Here is a 21,887-nt window from a genome sequence, read left to right as displayed (position 1 = left end):
CAAAAAAAAATAAAAAAAAAGCTGAAAGATTTAGACCATTAACACCCATAGGACCACCACCTACACTGTAGGGTTAACACTTTGGTAGCTTTGCTTTTTCAGCTATCTATCCAGCAATCTATTTTATTTTTTATGCAAATTGCAGACATCAGAACAGTTCAAGATTTGTTTTTTGTTTTTAAGGTGAAATTTACATTCAGCCAGGCACAGTGGCTCATGCCTGTAATCCTAGCACTTTGGAAGGCTGAGGCTGGAGGATTGCCTGAGCTTGGGAGCTCGAGACCAGCCTGGCCAACATGGCGAGACCTCATCTCTACAATAAATCAAAAAATTAGCCGGACGTGGTGGCGTGTGCCTGTAGTCCCATCTACTTGGACGGCTGAGGCAGAAGGATCGCCTGAGCCCAGCAGGTGAAGGCTGCCGTGGCCATGAGCGTTCCACTGCACTCCAGCCTGGGTGACAGAGTGAGCCTCCAACTCAAATTAAAAAAAAAAAGTAACAAGTCAATGACAAGCACACATCTTTGGTGTTGGGTGGTAGTTTTTGAAACTGGTTCCTACTTAGCTTTGATTTGCCCCTGCTGAGTTGGGTGGATTCTGCCATAAGGGGGAAGGGTGAGCAGCCCCAGGGGGTGGCCTCCTGACTCAGTACTGGCAGGGAGCTGGCATGGGGTCAGGATTCAGGGCCATGCCTAGAAGGATCGGGGACAGCATGGGTGCGGGCTTGAGCCATGCCAGGGTTCTAGTCCCATGCCAGGGCTCTAGTCCGGGTTCTGCTACTTCCCAGCAGTGGGACTGTGGGCAGATGGCTTCCCCTGCTGTGGAACCACCTCTATTCCTGACACAGGACCTGGCTCAGAGGAGCAGTGGACAAGGAGCATGAAATGGCTCTGATTTTTGCCCCAACCTTTTCCCCCCAGGGTCTCTCCTTCATCACTTTTATCTGCTATGTGGCGTCCTCTGCATCCGCCTTCCTCACGGCGCCCCTGCTGGAGTTCCTGCTGGCCCTATACTTCCTCTTTGCTGATGCCATGCAGCTGAACGACAAGTGGCAGGGCTTGTGCTGGCCCATGATGGTGAGGAACTGAGTCCCAGGAGGAGCGGGTTGGCTGAGCCTCACACAGCGGTCAGATGCGAGTCCTGAACTGTGCACCACAGCCCTGACCCCTTCCCAGTGCGCTGGGGGGCCAGCATATACTTGGTTAGACCCGGTGGACACCAGGCTCCGGATGATCCGGGCCCCACCGGTCAGCAGCCCCGGGGACGGGAGCAGATGGTGGCGCCTCCAGGGCAGGTCCGTGAGGCAGGGAACCGGGATATGGGCTCTGGCCACCAGGTGGCGCAGGTGCTCCCCACGGGGCCTGCCGGAATGAGCCTCACAGGAATTCAAGCCATTTCCACGCCGGCGGGGCAGGCGTGAGGACGTGCAGGGCTTACCCAGACCTCGGCCATCTGGCAACCTGACCTCATCTTATCACCTAGGAGGCCCAGATCCCTGCCAGTGGACTTTGTTGAATGAACTGTGTCACAGAGAAAGCAGCAAAGGCTGGATTCAAACCCCGGTCTCTTGGCCTTATATCCAGCATCCTTGACCTACCTGTGGAGGGCTGTACCCTCTGCGTCCCCGTTTTAGAGCTGGGTAAGCAGAGACATGATCCGTAAGTGGACAGGCCACAAGAGGTCCAGCGTCAGGTGGCCCCCTTGGAGGGCTGGAGGAAGCAGTTAAGATTTCCAGCTCTCCCACCAAGGGTCTGCAGGGCAGGCTGCAGCCAGGTCCACACTGTTGCCCACAGGGCAGAGATGGCAGCCCACCTGGGCCAGGAATAGGCAGTGTCAGCTGCTGGAAGGCCATTGGAGGCCTCTCTGGGGCGGTAGGATGGGCCAGGGCATGCAGGTAGGATCAGGACAGGAACCCTCAGGCGCTGGGCCTCGGGGCCGAACATGTGACAGGCTGACAGGCCCTCCTCCTCATGCTGCGCCCCCTCTGGGGCACTCAGGACAGCATGGCCTTGCCCCTCTCTCCCTAGGACTTCCTGCGCTGTGTCACCGCGGCCCTCATCTACTTCGCCATTTCCATTACGGCCGTCGCCAAGTACTCGGATGGGGCTTCCAAGGCAGCCGGGGTGAGCGGCTGCCCTGTGCCCCCTCAGCCCCCTCCCAGCCCTCCTGAAGCTGCAGGTGCCCTTCTGGACGTCCACTTAGGGTGGGGCCAGGGGGCTCTCCTGTGGGCCTCAGCGATTCCAAGTCCTCTTATTAGAGATTTACTCCACTCTGGGTTTTAAAGGCTGCTTGTCAAACCAAGTTCACAGCTCATGTCCCACTTCTGGTTACTCAGAGGGGTCTGTGCCTGCCACTCTGGGCTGCTTGTCCAAGTAGGGCTAAAACTGGCCACCAGGTTGGGGCGGCAGTGCCACCCTCCCCGTGCCCAGCCTCTTGACACTTCCTATCCACCTCATCCATCATGTCCCACAGGTGTTTGGCTTCTTTGCCACCATCGTGTTTGCAATTGACTTCTACCTGATCTTTAACGACGTGGCCAAATTCCTCAAACAAGGGGACTCCGCCGACGAGACCACAGCCCCCAAGACAGAAGGTGGGTGGCTGGCCTGTGGGTTTCCACTGGGAACCAGCTGGTCACCCCTTGCGGTATTGTGCAGGACCTTGCCCTCCCTTGGGGACACTTGGCTAGTTTGAAGCTGGGGTAGGAGCATTTCCTGTCTTCCCCAGGCAGGAAGTGTTTTCACAGTCTGTTCTCATATCCCTACATGCAGATGATCACAAAGCCAGTCCCATCAGAGGCACCTCTAAGAAGGGCAGGCTGAGGGCATGCCAGCCTCTGGCCCTACAGTCCTCCCTACCTGTCCCCAGGGCAGCCGGTCACTCTCAGGGCACCCATCCACCTGGGATCTGGGGTGGCCATCTGCCCCAACTCAGCCCCACTGTTGCTCACCTGCCCAGACCTGAGGTCCAGGGGGACCTGGGCTCTTGGCCTTATCCTCAGAAGCCAGGCGAGCTCAGACTTGGTTTATTTTATTCCCAAGGAAAATTCAACGGACATTCTGGCCCCTCAAGCCATCCTTCTCCAGCTCAGAAAGGCCAGCATGCACGTCACTCGGTTTATAAAAAAGGAAAACACAGCTGAAAGTTGGGAGGTTTTTATGTCTCTGATAACATAGCCATGCCAACGGCCACACCCTTGGGGCATGTGGTGGGAACACTGCAGAGGTGTGTTAGGAGGGAGCACAGCTGGTTTGGGACTTGTGTCTCCCTCAGGCCTCCTCAGTCCAGCCCAGGGAGGCCACCGGAGGAAGCCCTGGCCCGGGGGGCCGCAGTGGCAGAGGGGGTGGTGGCACCCACACAGAAAATATAGGAAATGCAGGAGCTAACCTGGACAGAGGGCCCAGCTCCCAGGCTCGGTGGCAGATTGGTCACGTCCCTGTCTCACTCCCTTCACACCCCCAGGTAGGCTTTAGCCAGGAGACCTGTGACACTGCTGGCCAGTACCTCTGAGACCTCAGCAAGTAATTGGGATGTTTGGCTCGGCACCAGCTCGCCCCAGCCTGGTGTCACCTGCTGCCTCCTGAACCAAACGCCTGCTGAGGCTGCTGCCTGCTGGGTGCTAGGGATGTGCAGAAGGGCAGGGCTGGACGGGAGTTAGACCCAAAAATAGTGGCCACGGCATGGCAGGATATGGGCTGTGCCAGGGGAGGCCACTAGACAGGGTGACAATTACAGGAGCAGAAAAGAGCTAATGGTGGTAGGGATAGAACAGCTGAGGGCCCATTGTATGTGACAGTCAGGTTGGAGGCTTGTGGAGGTGACCCTAGAGCCGGGTCCTGATGGCTGTATAGGAATGTACAGGCAGAAGAAAGGGACAAATGGAGGAAGGGGAGTAGTATAAAGGAAACGCACTTCTGTGCAGGTGCTGTGATGCTTCTCCTGAACAGGCAGCTGCGTCCACATGCAGGCTGGGCAGGAAACCAAGGGAGGCCCCCACCTTGGAGCTAGGACCTTCCCCGTCCTAGGTGGGCCCTAGTTGGTTAGGTTTAGGGGCCACCAGTTTACAACAGCTGGGGCCATGGAATCTGTAAACCCCAGAACCCATCTCTGCTAATGAATGTTGCCATCCTGCATCAGCCAGACCTCTTCCTCAGGCCCTGTGACCAGCTCCTAGGCAACTTGCCCAGCGAGCTAGCAGTAAACATCAGTGAAGACCACTGTTGTTTTAATATTTGGAGAATTTCATATGTGTAACAATTTTTTTGCTATAAAGTTATTCCCGGCTTCTGTGTTCGAATTGGCTATAGCAGAATCACAAATCTTATGAGTACAGCGCAGGCACGGGCTGTGAGAGGGAGTCAGGGTGTAGGGAGGTTCTCCAGGCACAAGGGGACTCCCAGCTGCCCATGCCCTGGCCTCAAGCTCAGTCCTGAACCAGTGAGGACATGAGGGCTGACTAGGGATCTAGGAGACAGGAGTGATAAACAGGGAGGGGATGAGCGTCAGGAAATAGCAGCCAGCCCTGAGGCCGGAGGAAAGGTTACTGCACTACTAGGGTGCCTTTTCTTCCTGGGGTGGGGGTTCCAGAAGGAGCCACAGAGTAATCTTCAGTATGGGGATTTCAGAAACCCTGAAGTCACACCTTCTCAAAGGCAGGCCCTTAACATTATGAAATTGTTTCTGATCACAACAGAAAACAAAGATTAGGGGAAGGGGAGCTGAAACTATAAAATGGCTAAAAAGAGGTTTGCTGGTTTTCTATTAATAGTATATTTTAATTTGGGAAAAAATAAAGTAGCTGTCCTGGCCGAACTAGGGGGTAGGATGGGGTTGGGATGCAGACAGCCCTGCAGGTAAGAGCGGTCCGGGGAGATTCGGAACGGCCTGTGCCCCTGCAGAGGGGGGCATCTGGGCTTCAATCTGGGGTGGAACCACCTGCATCCTGTAGGTCAGAGTGGTGCCTGTGGGGGTCCTGGGCCCAGTGATGAAGTCTGTTGCTGGAGAGGCCTCGGCCTGGGCTCCTGCCAACAGCCTGGCTGTGCTTTCCTAGAGACCGTTCCCAGGCACTGCTGCCCCGGAGACTCCTGCCAAGCATCCTCTTTGCTTTCCTTTCAGAAGAGGATTCCGACTCAGACTCAGACTGAAGGTCTGGCCCTGCCCTGGCAACCCGAGCCACAGGGTCCTCCACCCCTTTGCCTTCCTGACAGCAGCGGCTGGGAGCATGGCCAGGGGACGCTGCAGGTCCGAGGGGAGGCTGCGACTTCTCAAGTAGCAGCAGGAGCTGCTGACACAGAGGCCTCCCCACAGCCTCAAGGTTACGCTGAGCCTAGCATCCAAGCCTGCACCCCTCACCTTAACCTTGTTAACTAACCACTGTGCCTGCGAAGGCATCTGGGACATCCCACCCCCCATCTATCCCACAGGCCTTAAGACCTTTAGGAGACAAAGCAGACAGAGCCTTATCACCACCTGCTGCAGTAGGTGCTGCAAGGTGGGAGGGGTCATCCTGCTCACAACAGGCACTAGAGACAGCCACTGCAGGGCTGCCACACCAGGCCCCCATGGGTCCTGTCTGCATTTAGTGCTCCTGCGCATGCAAGGCACTTAGTTGGGAACAACATTCCCAGGATTTTTTTTTTTGAAGGAGTACCAGTTTCCTCTTCATTCTTGATGCAGGGAGAAAACTGACCTTTGCCTTATCACCCAGGAAAGTGGGTCTCCGCGTCCTGACACCTCACACCCTTAGAAACCATGTCTTCTTTGGGTGAAATGACCATTCTGGGTCTAAGACTTTCAAAGAAGAGTTCTAGATTAGCTTATTAGGTCCAAGACAGAGGGACCAGAAAGTGATGTCACAGTGACTGCCGTGGGTAGCTGGGCGGGCCCAGCCAAACCCTCCCTCTTCCTGGGGGTCAGCCAGCAAGCAAAAGTTTCCTGGGACCCTCGGGACAGGGTTCTTCTAGAACCCAGAGCAGGTCTTCTGACTCTGTCATGAGACATGAGACAAGCCTTCTATGTTCACCTAAGGACTTAATACTGTGTATCTGTCTTTGATGGGATTTTATAACTTTTTATACTTTTTTTTAATATACAAAAGCAGCTTCTTAGCAAGTGGCATTTTCTGGGACCCTAGGCCTCATGAATGAGCCAGAGTTCTGGACCCATGTTTTGGGCATTTGTAAACTTGTTATTCTCTTGCATGTGAATCTACCCTGAAAAAAGCCATAATGGATTAAAACAGACTGACGACTTGCTTGGAGTGTGTGAAAAGCTCTCTGCCACCAAGAGCAGTGCTGTTCTGTCACACGTGGCTTCAGCACAAGCCAGTGACACACCACTTGGACCCTGATGGCTTCAGGTTTTAGCAGTAGTGCCTGTATACTTCTCTATGTTTGGTGTGGGGGTAGGCATCTGGCTAGTTCTCTTATTTCATCCTCACACATCCTGTTTTACAGTCAGAGAAAGATTAGTAGCTGGTCCAGGGCCCGCTCATGTATGTATACGTGAGGACAGTGTCTCACGGCGGTCTCAAGCGGCCAGAATGGGCTTTTGTGGTTTGGAGACTAGTTGCACAACAGACCTCAGAGCTGCAGCCAGGAGGACCAGGGTCAGCGCTCCTCCCCAGGCTGGTGGGAGGGGCAAGTCGTTCCACCCCAACTTTCACCACAGCAAATTCTGAAGATGTGTGAGAGCTGGTTGTGTGGGACGCACAGTGCTGGCTTTACACTCTACCTGCCAGCCCAGCAGAGCTGCTGCCACAGAGGCATGGCCCATCCTGTGGCTCTGTTCGTCTTCCACATGAGCTCCTGTGCTCCAGAAACCAGAACCGCAGAGGGGCAAGGCAGAGTGAAGAAAGCGACAACAACATTCTTACATGTCCATTTATTAGACAAGAATTCCTTCGTGACAATTTAATACAATATTTATTAGCGATTAGTGTTGAGAAAATTATTTCCCTCTACATACAAAAATACAGATTTGAACACTATGAAAACAAGACAAGTACCATGAAAAATTGGTCCTTCGAAAGAAAGGGGGAGAACTGAGGGCAACACAAGGCTTTATCTGTTTGGGGACAAACCAACAGGAGCAAAGGCTTTGGGGCTCCTGAGCCACTCCCAATGTGCAGCCTCAAACCTGAGAGCCAGTCGGAGCCGGGCAAAGCCCACCCCAGGGCTTCCATGCCAATCTAGAAGCCAGGCCGGAGCTCTGACTCACAAACACACAAACTAAAGTTTGCCAAATGGACATCGCCTCAGAATGCCCACTGGTATGTCTTTCAACTGCTAAAAAGAAACAGACTTTAAGAAACAAAGCATAACAGTTACTAAATTAACACTGCCCCCAAAAGTGCCAGTAGGTAAAGTACCAAGGAATAATGGTATTGGAAAGTTACTACTTAGCCATCTGACTTGACTACTTTGTTATTAAATACTTAATTACATACTCTGACCCTTCAGAAGGACAAAACTACAATTTGTTTCAATAACTCTGTACCTTCATTCTGCAATGGCTCAGCTAGTTTATCTGATGCTCCTTGACCAGACATAATGCATGCCCTGTGGGGTAGGCGAGCACAGGAGCTGCCACAGAGCACTCTGTCTTGGCTTCATCTGGCTTCCCTCAGCAAGGGATGTCTTGTTCAGGCCTGAAACCTAGAGAGGCCACCGAGCCTGTCCCCGAGCATCCAGGAGCCAATCAAACCCAAGTGGAAGGGCACAGCCCAGGAGTCAGGCTGAGGCCCTACTGGAAGCTTCCTGCTTGGCATAGGAAGGAAGACAGCACTGCTGGGGATGGTCAAATTGATTCTGAAGAGGCCAGGCCAGAGAACACTGTCCGGTTCGCCAGCCCAAACATGAAGGAGCCAGAGAGGCTTCTCACCATGTCAGACCCACCAAGGGGTTAGTCAAAGCACTGAGGATACACTTTTCTGACTACAGACCCATTTTCCTTACTGCTTGGGCGCAGCAGTGGCTCTCCAAACTGGGCAAGTGGTTAAAGATGCCAAATGCAATTATACTGACTCATAATTATTTCACAGAAATATACTTTTACTCTCAGATTATTTAAATAAGTAGGAACAAGATGTGGGGTAAGAGCAGCAGAGGAAAAAGGATAGCAGGGATTTTTTTGTTTTTTTCCTTTTTTAAAATACATACAAGTGTAAAGAGAAAATGGTCAAGACCTCAAAACTAGCATTGTGGAAAACAACATTAAAAGGACACAATCTAAAATCACGCTACAAAAATAGTGTTATCTGGTTTAACTAAATGTACATCTTTTTTCCAATTCCATGATTGACAAGAGTGCTTATGCGACGCATGGAAGGCACCAGAGGTGAAGTGATTATTATTTGTCTTAAAATGCAGACAGAATTGCCTACTTTGAAAAAAAAAATACAGTCATACCTGTAAATAAATAGTTTAGTGTTTCTGCCATGGCTTCCTGAACTCCTACAATTTCAACATATACAAATAGTTTCCATTCCTAAGTATTCTCTCAGAGGGAACCACGTCAAACAAAATCAAGTTAGGAAAAGCACTGATTGTAGCCAAATAGGTCAATTTCATCATGAGGCAAGATTCGAAAACTTATTTGTAAATGTTTACAGAGTGAAAGAGTTGGGAGCAGATGGCCCCTCTGGGGCTGTCCCAGATGTCCTGCTCTTGCCCTCCACCAGCCCTGGGGCCAGCCGGTTCTCCCTCTGGGCCCTGAAGATTTGCCTTCCTCACTTCTGCAAAGAGGGGCACAGAGTCTTGAAACTTGCCAAACCAAATATGGAAAAAAGCCAGCAAGCAAAGCAGGGCCTGTGGAGGGAAGCTGCTGTCAGTCTGGCCTGGCTCTACCTTGAGTGGGCACAGGTCTCCTTCCACTGTTCTCATTTCCTGATAAAAAGGGAGTACTTATCTCAGATTTGATAGTTTCAGACTATTATTGAATCCCAGACAAACCATTATCAGAATCTTGTTTCCCTCTGTTGCTCCTTTCAGGCACAATTATGAAGAGAAATTCTGGGCCTCACCCTAAATCCTATCAACAAGCTGATTAAGGTTGTGTGCAACACGCTCTTAACTCTAAATTAGAACCATAAAAGTTCCAATCGGTAGTCTAAGAGATATTAACCCCTTAACCAAAGGCTCTCTGGCCTTTGTATATTTTGCATCCCAAAGAAAAACATGCCACCAAAACACTCTAGACACCCTAGAGTGTCTAGAAATAGCGAGTCTCGGCAGAAAAATGCAGACAACAAATTAACCCTGTGAAAAAGATAAACTATTCAAAGAACCATCATCTAAACTTTTCTAGACAAGTTGTCAGTGATTCAAATTCAGTGGGCTTGGTAATTTTTTTCTTTACTATTATGTTTACGGGGAAAAAAATAGAAGGGGGGAAAAAATCTCAAACGTTGAGAAACTGTATCCAAATGGAAAACAAATATATTCTAGACAAAAGAAGGAAAAATATAATAGGATTCATTCCTCTGTTTCAAGATGAAAAACGTATAAATGCTATTCACTGGCATGAAAAAAAGAACATTCACTTTCAAAGGAAAATTATTCTAGATCTAACAGATACTAAAGGTATTTTCTTTCCCACAGTTTCTAAATAAAAGAAACATAAAAGGTCAAATATTTCAAATTACTTTCTCAACCAAACAGTCCTTGTGATTTTAATATTTGCAAAGAAGAAAAGAAGATTCTAGAAAGCATCAGGAAGGTTTACAAAGCTAAAGGTGTTAAGTGTGTGTCCTGTCTGAGATCACAGCCGAGTCAGCTTCAGAGTCACCTGCCTGGACCCACAGTTCCCAAACCAGATGCTACGAGCTCACCCACAGCACCAAGGAAGATGGTCCCCAACATTCCACTCTTGTCCTCATGCTGATTCCGGAACCCAAGATCTCACTTTTCCAAGATAAGAAGATAGGAAGGTAGTTACCCAAGTACACTTTTCCCAAGACAATCCAAGTTTGTAAGCATGTCTAGTGTCATCAACAGGCCGACAGCAGCCAGAGGCTGGGTATGCCAGGTGGCCACAATCTACCCATTCTCACCTCCCAGGTCTGTCCCTGCATGCACCTCACCAGCCTGAGCTGTTGGTCCTATGTATGGGTTCTGACAAAATAAGACAGGCCTGGGGAAGAGAAAATCCCTAGATCCTGCAACTTCACTAGGAAATAAAAGGATACCTGGAGACCTCATAAGCAAACAGCAGTCCCTGGAGTAGAAAGTAGGTTTTTATTCTGCTCAAGAGAATCAGTTAGCAGCTCTTGGCCTAGAAAGTGTTTCCTCTCCCTGCTACCTGTTTCTCTGTAAACAAGGTCTGAAGGAGATGATGATCGCTGACTTCATGTTAGCTTTGTTTTGAACACAGATGGCACAACTGGAACCATTTAAATCATCAGTGCCTTCCAGAACCACTAAATTGGTCCTGTTCATCTGTTAGGACAACGTCTAAGACTGACCCACAGAAAATTTTGCACAGACCTTGGTCCACCTCTTAGAGCACATGGATAGGTGAGGGGTTTCTCCCAAATAGCATATGCAAATCTATGAGGAAAGGTGAGCTTGGGCTACCCACAGGACATGACATATGTGGGGTTATTCAAGGCTCATTCATTGCAAGCAAGTATTCACACACGTGTGGACAAAGGAGTCCGTGCTTGGTCTCCTCAGAGACTGCCTGTGACTTAACCCAAGTCTGACTCACCTTCAAAGAAAGGCAGATGAAACTGCAAACTTGAAGAGATTGGGAATGTTTTCAACTGAGTCATGAAGCTCTTGCCAGAAGCACCCAACACATGGTGGAGGTCAAACACACTGTTACTGCCCTTGGGCATGAGTCTTCCTGCCAAAGGATGGTAATGAGACCCAAAAGCCTGGGGGTGCCATCAGCTTCCAAGGGCCAAGCCCTCAGACGTGGGCCAGTTTCTGTCCACACTGGTTCATCAGCTCTAGTTGCCAAGGAAGACGTGCATACTGGGGTTGTGTAGGCTACCACATTCTTACTTTTTCTGTAGACAAAAGCAATTCCCTTGAATGGCTGTTTACTTTAAATCTAACTTCTCTGATGAGATTTTATTCTGTTAACAGCATCTGTCCTTTCCTGGCTTTCTGTGTTGTCAACAAGTGTCTTCAGGCTTTCGTGATTGTAATCTCTCTCTATGAAAGGGAGAAGGTATTCATCCCCATGCCTTCAGCAGTGGGAAGGGAGGAGCAAGGCAAATGGCAAGGAAAGAAAATACAAAATCAACCATCAGTGCCAAAGTAAACCTTTTCTGGGGGACATAAGTGCTTGCATCCATCTAAAACCATCAGAGGTTCCATCAAATGCTTGAGGGTTCCATCTGTACAGTCTCCAGGAACAAATCCAAATTCAAATCCAAATGTACATAGCAACTGCAGCTCTGAGTTTTGCTCAAACTATAAAAACCAGTATCATCCCACCAGAACTCAGAAAATTAAAGTTGTTTCAGCCTTCAAATGCCCCAGACCAAAATAACATTGGTCCATACAGAAACTATTAAATGCAAAAATGCTCCCTTCAATTTGCAGAGGTCATTTTAAGGTCCCCTCAATATAGACTGTCTTCTGTTTGTATACAGAGGCAACATAAAAGAAAAATGCAGGTGACATTACATTCACCATAAACAACCATATTCCCTTTGGAATGTTCCTCACCACACTGTATGTGATGAGATGTATGGCTGGGCATTACACCAATCAGGAAGTGTCCGTGGCCACTTCTGGTTCTGGTGGGAGCTAATTAAATACAAGGACATACATTTACAAAAACCACAGGGGAGCCTCATGGCACAAAGGATATTAAATAGCTACAGGGACATAAATAATTCCAAAGAACCTATCACTAAGATGTAAATTAATTTCTAAAATCACTCTAGCATAAGATGTCATCACTTTTTATCATTTATTTGCATTTAAAACATCAGTGGCCTTCAGAACTATTTCTTGCAGCTGACAACACACCCTCAGGCAGCCCATCACCTATCTCCTTTTCACTAGATGATAACTGATTTTATTGAAGTGACTTGGGAAAACCTGGGCACCAATCCCTCCTGAATGGTATCCTTGTTTTCAGTCTCACTTCAAAGGCGGCCTTTTATTGAGGCCAAGTAACATGATTCCCCAGCAGGAGATTTCTGATAAAGCTCAGGGTGGTCCTTCTAAGTGGGCCCCATTTAATGCAAGGCTGAGTCTTTGTGGCCCTATTTTATAGAACTCTCAAAGGGAGGTAAGTCCAATTCTGACTCTGCATACACACTCAACAAATGCAAAATAAATATATAAAATGAAAAGATAAAATCCAGATGTCATAATCTCCCCCCAAATCACTGCATGCAATAAGGTTCGAAGTTTGTGAAGCATGATTTGTACTGACTCACAACATATATGAGACCAAGGTTCTATCAGACCCGCTGGGCAGCACACCCAGCTATGACCAGGCCTGGCTCCCTCCTCTGTGGGAGAAGAGGGGAGGTGAGTTACCACCAGGCTAGCTGGGTCAGCCCCTGATGCAAGCATGGCACTTGATCATGTAGCCTGGGCCACTGCCACGAGCTGGAACTGCAGCAGAACTTGGGCTGTACCAGATGTCGGTGTAGGGCACTAATCCTGAACCTGATCCTTCAGAGACAGCGCAGCACCATTTCCTGTAGAATCCCCAGCCTAGCAGTTACCTGATCACCATTGTGAAATCAGATGCTGCCCTTTTCTGGAGAGTGCAATGCCACATGTGCATAGGGGGATGGCACTTTCTCACACAGACTCTCCCGCCCCTCTGAGTTATTGATCACACAGTAACTGCTGAAGTTGTAAACATGCACTAGTACAGGATTCTGGGGATTCTCCACACTACTGCAAAATCTTCCTGCCCGCAATGTTTTTTCCTTGATGAAGGCTAAATACAAAACGTTAGCGTAAGAGTGAAGTTTGTAAACATTAAAAACAGTTCAAAGAGTGAAAACCTGACAGATTAAAACAATTTTTCCATAAAAGATAATTAATCTCGGCCAGGCTCGGTGGCTCAGTCTGTAATCCCAACACTTTGGGAGGCCGAGGTGAGTGGATTGCCTGAGGCCGCAGGTTCGAGATCCGCCCAGGCAACTTGGCGAGACCTCATCTCTACAATAAATCAAAAATTAGCCAGGTGTGGTAGTGCGCACCTGTAGTTCCCAATACTTGGAAGGCTGAGGTGGAAGGATCGCCAGAGCCCAGCAGGTTGAGGCTGCAGTGGCCAGAAGCGTGCCACTGCCCTCCAGTCTGGGCAATGAAGTGGGACTCTGACTTAAAAAAAAAAAAAAAGATAATCTCTAATTTAAAAAAAACTACAGCATCATAGGGGCTTGTCTAACTCATTCACCACATACAATAATCTTCACTTTATTAAGAACCAATAAAAAACCTGAAGTAACTAGGATTTTTCCCAACAACTCCCAAGATTGATATCCACAGCTATGACACTGCCCAAAGCACCCATTAATGCCTTCTGAAACATGGGTGGAAGAATGTGTCCTGGTGCAAATTCAAGTATTTTCAAATCCTAGACAAATCTGTTCAGAATCACTTTAGAACTCTTTTCAGGCATTTAGAAAATCAACACATATCCCTAAAATACAGGGGTGCATGTGTGTGATTTGTAATACATGCAAACACCTCCCCTGACCTATGTCCACGAAACCAGCAAATGGGCAAGTGCTTTGGCTGGTGGAATGGACGTGTTTCTTCGTTCATGGCTTTTACCTGAGAAGGTAAAATTATTGAAATCTGTAATTCAGTCTCAAAGTACTTAGGGTAGGCAGGAAACTGGAAAATAAAATGATCCCCATATTCCTGGAGAAGGATCTGAGATTCTGGAAGGTATTTCATTTGAGGATGAATCAAGTGATTTCTCAGCAGGGCAGGAAACAATCACCCTCCTATGAGTCAGCAGGCCTGGGGAGACTTCCTGATAGGACATCAGCTTTCCACAGCCCCAGAAACACATCTGTCACCATGACCCTCAGAATCACACATGGCCTTTGGGTTGACGCTGGCTGCCTGGAGGCCCCAGACATGGAAGATGAGGAGCAGGGTGGATCCAGGCAGCCAGACTAAACACTGACCTAGAGCACGCCACAGGACTGTCCAGAGCCGCTGCGGACTGCCTATTCCAACCCTGTACCTTCATTCCTTAATATTTCCCCCTTGTAGCAGCCCCATTAAATGCAAAGTCTTGTCACAAGTACATATGACATGGTGGCTCAGAGTGAGAAGGGAAGTCTGTGCTTTGGGACAGTAAGACCTAAAGTGGACCTGGGCAGTCAGTGAGACCGGTTGCTCCCATGGCCATATGCCTCCCCAGCCCACCACGGACCTGTCCAGTGGGTCACCTAGAAACCCTTTCCCAAATGAACTTTTACCAAAGAGGACAAAATTCAACTGAATCACATGAAAGTCTGACGTGATGAGGGAAAGAAAACTTGACTGAAAGATGGGCATGAGGATGGGAAGGAAGAAGACCCGGCAGATTCTCATGTGTCCAGGCGCTGGATCTCAGGACGACTATCCACATCTCTGGACTCTGTGCGGGCTCGGATGTAGTCATTGGTGCTTTGCTGGCGGGTGGTGACTCTCCATTTCTGCACTGCCAGGAATGTGTTCACTGAATACACCGCAGTTGCCAAGAAGCCAAATATCTAAAACACACAAGCCTGGTTAGTCCTCAGGCACATGACTTGGTCCTACGTGGCTTTTGCAGTGACCTAAGCTGGGTGCAGCCTCTTCTTTCTCTGCCCCATCACCCAGCCATGCTAGACATGTGGCTGTCACACCATGCTGAGTCACGTGACCCACAGAAAATTCTGTCTGGCCTAAAGACAGTTTAAGATTTCCTTTGATGTGTTTTGGAATGCTAAGAAACAAATTCCAAAAGCACCTCCTTTACACCACCTTCATACAGTGTGGACAAAATATGATGTAGGTAGAAAACCAGGGTCTAATGTATGAGTCCCAAATCAAGCCACAGGGCTGCCATTTCACATCAGAGTCCACACCCCACCTGCCTCTCATCTGGGCAGCCTCAAGTAGGCAGGCAGCTCCAGGGTAAGAAGTAGCAGGATTTTAATTATTTGATAAGGATTGATGAATCTACTGAGTGACACCTCAGAGAGTAGCCAGCTTAATAATGTTAATAATTTTTGCAAACCTCTTAATTCCCCAAATTACAAAAGCGTACGTGTTCACTGTAAATTGAGAACAACAGAGAAATGCAGAGCACGGAGAGGGAAAGTCTTATCTGGTTCCCACCTCCCAAGATAGCATTCCATCTTGAAGGGCAAAAATGCCATGTGACTGCTAAATGGTGTGGTGACTGCATTCTTATTCATTAAAAACCCCACCTTCCCAGGTGAGGCTCTTAAAAGCAACAACACTAACAGACATCCAGGACTCTGTTGAGAACAGACAAACCAGGGATTCTCAAACTTGAGCATGCATCTGAATCACCTGAGGCTTATGAAAATACATTTCTGATCCAGTAGCTCTGGGAAAGGGCCTAAGAATTGCATTTCTGACAAGTTCTTGGGTGACACTGAAGCTGCTGTTCTGGGGACCACACTTGGAGAACCACAGCACTGAAGGAACTGGGATCCCCACTGGCCCAGTAGCATCTTCATTAGCAAAAGAAAATCTGAAGGAGAACAAGCAGGACACATGCCAGGGATAAAAGAGCAAGTCACAGGAGGTGCACGGATCAGCCTGTTTTAATCACTGGAGTTTGCTTACCACGGCAGCAATTTCTGCTCCGGTTTTGTGGTTTAAAGCAGCCAGTACAATTGAAGCAATAAAGAAAAAGAAAGTGCTGAGTCCAGTGTTGACCAAATCCTAAAGAAAAAGACAAAATAAAACCACATGAAAAGAACCATTCCATCCTCTGCTCTAAAAGCAACTGAAAAACTTTCAAAATAAGACCCACGCTATCCAACCTCCCTGATGGCTCCATATTTCAGTCCCAATGTCATAGGGGTATTGGTCACGCAAAGGCAGGCAAAGATGGTGACAGTTTGTGACGCTACTTGATAAATCACCTCAGCAAAATCTACATTTTAACCAACCACATTATCATTTCTTGACTTAAGAAATAGCAACAAAAACTGCTAACACTAATTACCTTTCAGAGGTCTAGTGTCATCTTTTAAGAACCATGCTCAAATCATCTTAGTATGGACAAAGTTCCCCAAGAGTCCACATGTACTAAAGCTGGTGAGATCCCTCCAGCATTCCCTGCACTCAAGGGTGACATTTAAAACACAGTTTCACACATAAAGCACACAGTCAGACCTCACACTTTCTCACACAATCTTCCAACTCTATGTCACTAAGCCCGGAGGATTTTTCTCCTAAGCTTCTTGCACAGCACATCAGGTTGCACATCCAGTGTTTCACTGATTTAACTCCTAACTTATTTGCAGAAGGGAACACAGCACAGTGATTAAGGGTCACAGCCAGACTAGGGTCCTAACCAACCATATGACTTCAGACAAGTTACTTTGATTCTGTCTTAGGTGGGAATAGTACCTCCTTTCCCACTGTTGAAGGAACGTGAAGAGCTGAGCATGGTGCCTGACCCACAGTTAGGGCCCCTACATATTTATTGTCACTTCTTTATTACTACTTTAGCATTAGGCCCCCAGTACCCTGGGGTCATATGCCATTATAATCTCTAAGGAAAAGAAAATTCAGGAAAAAGCCCAAACTGCTTGAGTGCCAGGTTGACTACACCATCAATGCCTGGTGGGTCCTCTTGTCTGGTCTGGCTTCAAGATTGATTTCCTCTTTTTAAAGAAGCAGGGACATCATCAGGGACACTGGCATCATTACAGTGTTGGCCTGTGCAGCAGAAACCCAACCTGCTCTTGCTCAGAGCTTCTGCATGAGCTCATGTTCTGTTCAGAAGCTTCTGCCAGCAGGACAGGTTTCAGCTGTGGCCTGTGTCAGTCAGGGCAAATTTCTCACAAATTCCAGCCAGGAAGCGTTTAGTTACACTCAGCTCTGGGGAAAATACTATAGGAATAAAAAAGAATATAAAACATACCTCCTGAAGCAAAGACTATTCAGAAACAAGGAAAAATACTTTATGATACAACAATGAGGTCAAACATCAAACAAATTAGTATCTACATTAAAGATGAATAGATAAAAATACAGATGTGGCAAAGGGCTAAAAAATAAACAGACAAAAATTTGTAAGTTGTAGGAGTATCAATAGCTTTAAGTTTGTTTCAATAATGATAATTGACAATAGTAAATGGAGACAGAAATGATTGATGTGATCAGATAATACAGTGAAAAAATTTCAAAAGGATAAGGGGCATGGTGGTATGTGCCTGTAGTCCTAGCGCCCAGGAGTTTGAGACTACTTGAACCACTGCAGTCCAGCCTGGGTGACACCCTGTCCTTCAAAAGGAAAAAAGACAAGATAATTTCCCATCATGATCTGAGTTAAGGGACCAGATTAAACCAGAGAGAAAATACCAGCAACTGCTAACAAAAGCAAAACATGTCTTATTCCTCAAATGCCACTGATAAAAATACAGAAGCACTTGCTGAAAAACTGAACCTGCTTATCACGAAGCTTCTAGAGCTCTGCTGTCCAATAGGATAACTACTAGCCACATGTGGCTATTTAAAGTTAATTAAATTATGTAAAGCAAAGAAATCCTGTTATTCAGTCATACTAGACACATTTCGAGTGCTTAGCAGTCACACGTGGCTAGTGGCCATCACACTGGGCAACACAGATTAGAAAACATTTGCACTGTCAGAGAAGTTTCTGCAGCTCAGTGCTGCCTCGAAGCCAACGACTCAGTCTAGAGAAGGTGGGGACAAAGGAACAAGCAAAACACCACCATGAGGGTACACAGAGCCAACTCCAAACTGTACAACATTTCATGGGATAAGTGACCCAGTTTTTCTAACCAGTCAATGTAATAAAAAGAAAGAAAATGGGAGAAGGATGTTTGTGTGGGTCCCATTTGGATCAAAATTTGAACAAAACAAATGTAAAAGATTATGGGACAAGAGGGAAATCAGAATATGAACCAAATATTAAATAATATTAAAGAATTACTAACTCTCTTGGGTATGATAACGGTACAATACAATTTAAAAACACACTATATTTAAAAGAGAAAGGACGGTGCTAAGGCAACTGATTAAACACTTTTTAAAACATGTATTCTGACCTAATACCTTAAGTCAAATAAATCAAAGAGAATAAAAATTACATTTAAAAAAAGCAAAACCATAAGTGTGTGTGTGTGTGTGTGTGTGTGTGTGTGTGTGTGTGTGTGTGTGAGTCTGTGTGTGTTTAAATAAATAACTCTGGTCAGGAAGAAGAACTTTCTAAAGCATTACACCAAATATAGAAAGCTTCAAGCAAAATTCTGGAAAGCATTAAACCTTAAATAATCATTTGATTAAATGATCAATATCATTAATTTATAAATAGGTCCTGCATATTGATAAGAAAAGGAACAAAATGAGGAAAAGACACAAACAAGCAATTTAAAAAAGAATTACAAATGGTCAGTAAGAAAAATGTTCAAATTTACTTATAACCCAAGGGTAGTCCTGTAAATGAAAATTAAATTACAATCATATGCCACTATTCATCTGTGAGTGTGTGTGAAAGAGTGAATGACACAAATGACTAAATGACACAAATGACTAAATGACACAACTTTCTGGAAAACCATTTGTCAACAGGGATCAAGGGTTTTAAAGAGGTCCATATCATTTATCTATGAATTCCACATTTGTAGCCTGTAATCCCAGAACTTTGAGACGCAGAGGTGAGAGGACCACCTGAGCCCAGGGGTTTGAGACCAGCCTGGACAACTTGGCAAGACTTCGTCTCCACAATAAAATCAAAATGTTAGCTGGGTGTGGTGGTGCACACCTGTAGCTCTAGCTACTCGGAAAACTGACACAGAAGAATCACCAGAGTCTAGCAAGTTGAGGTTGCGGTGGCTGTGAGAGTGCCACTACACTCCAGCCTGGGCAAAAGAGTGAAACTCAGACTCAAAAAAAAAAAAAAAAATCATATAAGGACAAAAAGGTCTAATTATAAGGATGTTCTTCATGACATTATTTAAAATGGGAAAAACCTAGAAGCAAAAAAACTGCTCAATAGGAGATTTGTTACATAAAATGTTATTTACATACTGGGACGGACACTATGCAGTCATTAAAAATAATGATGCAGCTATATATCTAACATGGAAAATACAATCATGCAAATGAAAAAGTATGACTTTAATGGTTCCATTTTTCTCCACTCACACATCACAACATATAAGCATATGCAAAAAAGAATATAAAGAAGATAGTCTAGACGGATTTATGCACAAGTATTTTAAGTGGTTACCCTTGGGTTTGCTGTATCACATATTTCTAAACAGCTTGATTGGAATATAATTCACATACTATAACATACATCCAATTAAAGTGCACAATTACATCGCAATGCAATTTTAGAACATTTTTAGCACTCCCAAAAAAACCCCATACTCATTAGCAAATTTCTCATTCCTCCCCCAACCCTGGGCAACCACCAGTCTGCTTTCTGTCTCTATGGATTTGCCTATTCTGGACATCTCATATAAATAGAATTATATAACATGTGGTCTTTTGTGCCTGCCTTCTTTCATTTAGTATAATAGTTCTAAGGTTCATTCATGTTGTGGTTTGTATCAATACATCATTCCTTTTTATTACTGAATAATATTCCATTTTATAGACACATATTTTATTTAATCTTTCATTAGTTTATGGACATTTCTGTTGTTTATAGTTTTTTATTATTTCAGAGAAAGTCAGCTATAAACTTACAAGCTTTTGTGTGGACATGCTTTCATTTCTCTTTGGTCATCGCATGATTTTTAGAAATTATCTATATCTTCTCATTTTTCTACAATAAACACTTATCACTTTCACAATTTAAAAGGCTTAAAACTGGGATATACAAAGGTTAGCCACAATCAAACACTGAACAGCATCAACCATGAAACAGAAGCAAGGCTTATGGATTCAGCCTTCCTATTAGGGGTGCACATGTGGGTTCTGATTTTTAGAGTCAACATTGATATTTAAACATTTTTTAATGCTTTTGATAGGGCCTGTACTGTATCAGTCATGTGCTTTCTAGTCTGCCACAGTCCTCCTCACTCCCTGCAATCTCATACCCAGACACCTTGTCACCTGTCTGGTTCCTGAAACACCCAAGGTCACAGCCCCTCCTTATGCTAGGAGATGAAGAAGGTGGAAGAATAGGAACTAAGCAATTATCCAGTCTACCAGCCCCTTACATAAACACATGCTTTCAGTAACACACCAGTGTATGCCCAAGTATGAACCCAAACAAATCCAGTAACAGACCAACATGATCTGGCCTACAGGGTGCTAACGAGAGGTCTATCGGTCATACCTGGCCCAGAGACAGGTTTGACTTGTACAGTGTTCAAGGTTTGACTTGTATAGTATTCAGAACAAAGTTGAACAGCCAACATTTAAACACCAGAAGACTGCACATAAAAAACCAACTCCTAAAAAATAAACCAAACCCAACTTCCAGCTGCTCTCCACAATTCTATCAGAAGTAAGTTAGTGGTGTAGGAGGCCCACCCTTTCCATCTTCCGACCCATTTATGTCATATGCCCCAGTCTCTGGCCTCAGTGGGCCAGAGACTGGGGCATCCTACCACAGGCCCTGCCATGCTATAGTCTATGTCCAGAAGGCAGCTACTCATCCTTCAAGGCCCAAATGGAATCTGGCATTTTCTCTGAACTTCCCTGACTGACCCAGTCTAGGCCTTCTACCCTGAGGGATCTGCTGCCTTCCACTCTGTATCCTCCCACAAAACTGGATCCTAAAGAGCACACACCTCTCTGGAGAGTAGCTTGCATTGACCTGCCCAAAAGAGAGTTCCCACACTTAATAAAACTGAAAACCTGGCACAAAGCTGGTGTTCAATAAATGTTTGCTGAGCTGATCACAGATGAGACATTTGTAAACATGCTCAGCCCTAAGCCGTCACTGCAATCTTGCTTGGCTCCCACACCAATGGGCTCTGTGGCTGGCTCTAGTCTCAGCTCTGCACATTGATTAGACAAGGAAGTTTACAACCATTCCGTTCATATTGTGCACTGACCTGTGCTCAGATGGCCCCAGGATCAAGGGACAATGCAGTACCTACTATCTATGGAGTGCATATAGTGCCAATCATTTTGCTTCCAGGATCTCACTGAAACCTAGCCTAATTATGGTCCAAAATACCCATAAGGCAGGACTTGCTATTTTATTCAACTTTTATAAATGGCAGAAATGAGTCACAGAAAAAATGAGTGTGGAAATGAAAAATATGTACTCTGGCCAGGTGTGGTGGCTCACACATTATAATCCCAATGCTTTGGGAGGCTGAAGCGGGAGGATAAGTTGAGGTCAGAAGTTCAAGACCAGCCTGGGCAAAATAGTGGACCCTGTTGCTACAAAATAATACATAATAATCTGGGTATGGTGGTGCATGCCTGCAGTCTTAGCTACTCAGGAGGCTGAGGTAGATCAAGGGTGGCTTGAGCCCAGGAGTTTGAAGCTGTAATGAACTATGATAGTACCACTGCATTAGAGCCTGGGTAAGAGTAAGATCTTTGTCTCTAAAAAATAAAATGTCTCTAATAAAATAAAATGTATGTATGTATTTGGTTCAAATCATTGGAATTTCCTGGATGATCTTTTGTTATTCATAATGAGCCCCTTTCAGTCACACCTGAGTTTGTGCTAATCATGTGACTCTCAGGAAAACAGCAGAGTTTCGGGGGGGGGGGGGGGGGGGGG

General features: G+C 46.3%; 2 protein-coding genes across 2 annotated transcripts in view; one reads left to right on the top strand and one right to left on the bottom strand.

The window, feature by feature from the left end:
- The window catches only part of CMTM3 (CKLF like MARVEL transmembrane domain containing 3), a 7,757-nt gene extending 2,480 nt beyond the window's left edge, over positions 1–5,277 (top strand). Inside the window, exons 4-7 of the mRNA XM_008050653.2 lie at positions 920–1,075; positions 2,027–2,122; positions 2,472–2,592; positions 5,115–5,277. Of these exons, the coding sequence (XP_008048844.2) occupies positions 920–1,075; positions 2,027–2,122; positions 2,472–2,592; positions 5,115–5,143 (402 nt within the window). The 3' untranslated portion in view covers positions 5,144–5,277. The remainder of the gene's footprint in view (positions 1–919; positions 1,076–2,026; positions 2,123–2,471; positions 2,593–5,114) is intronic.
- Positions 5,278–14,429: 9,152 nt separating this feature from the next.
- The window catches only part of DYNC1LI2 (dynein cytoplasmic 1 light intermediate chain 2), a 133,522-nt gene continuing 126,064 nt past the window's right edge, over positions 14,430–21,887 (bottom strand). The window contains exons 15-16 of the mRNA XM_008050651.1: positions 15,779–15,877; positions 14,430–14,691 (exon numbers count right to left, since the gene is read on the bottom strand). Of these exons, the coding sequence (XP_008048842.1) occupies positions 14,527–14,691; positions 15,779–15,877 (264 nt within the window). The 3' untranslated portion in view covers positions 14,430–14,526. The remainder of the gene's footprint in view (positions 14,692–15,778; positions 15,878–21,887) is intronic.

This window comes from Carlito syrichta, unplaced genomic scaffold (assembly GCF_000164805.1).
Source record: "Carlito syrichta isolate Samal-C Ts95f unplaced genomic scaffold, Tarsius_syrichta-2.0.1 Scaffold153566, whole genome shotgun sequence".
Taxonomy (NCBI): Eukaryota; Metazoa; Chordata; class Mammalia; order Primates; family Tarsiidae; genus Carlito; species Carlito syrichta.
The sequence above is the reverse complement of the archived record's forward strand: the minus strand, read 5'-3'. Positions and strand labels throughout refer to the sequence as shown.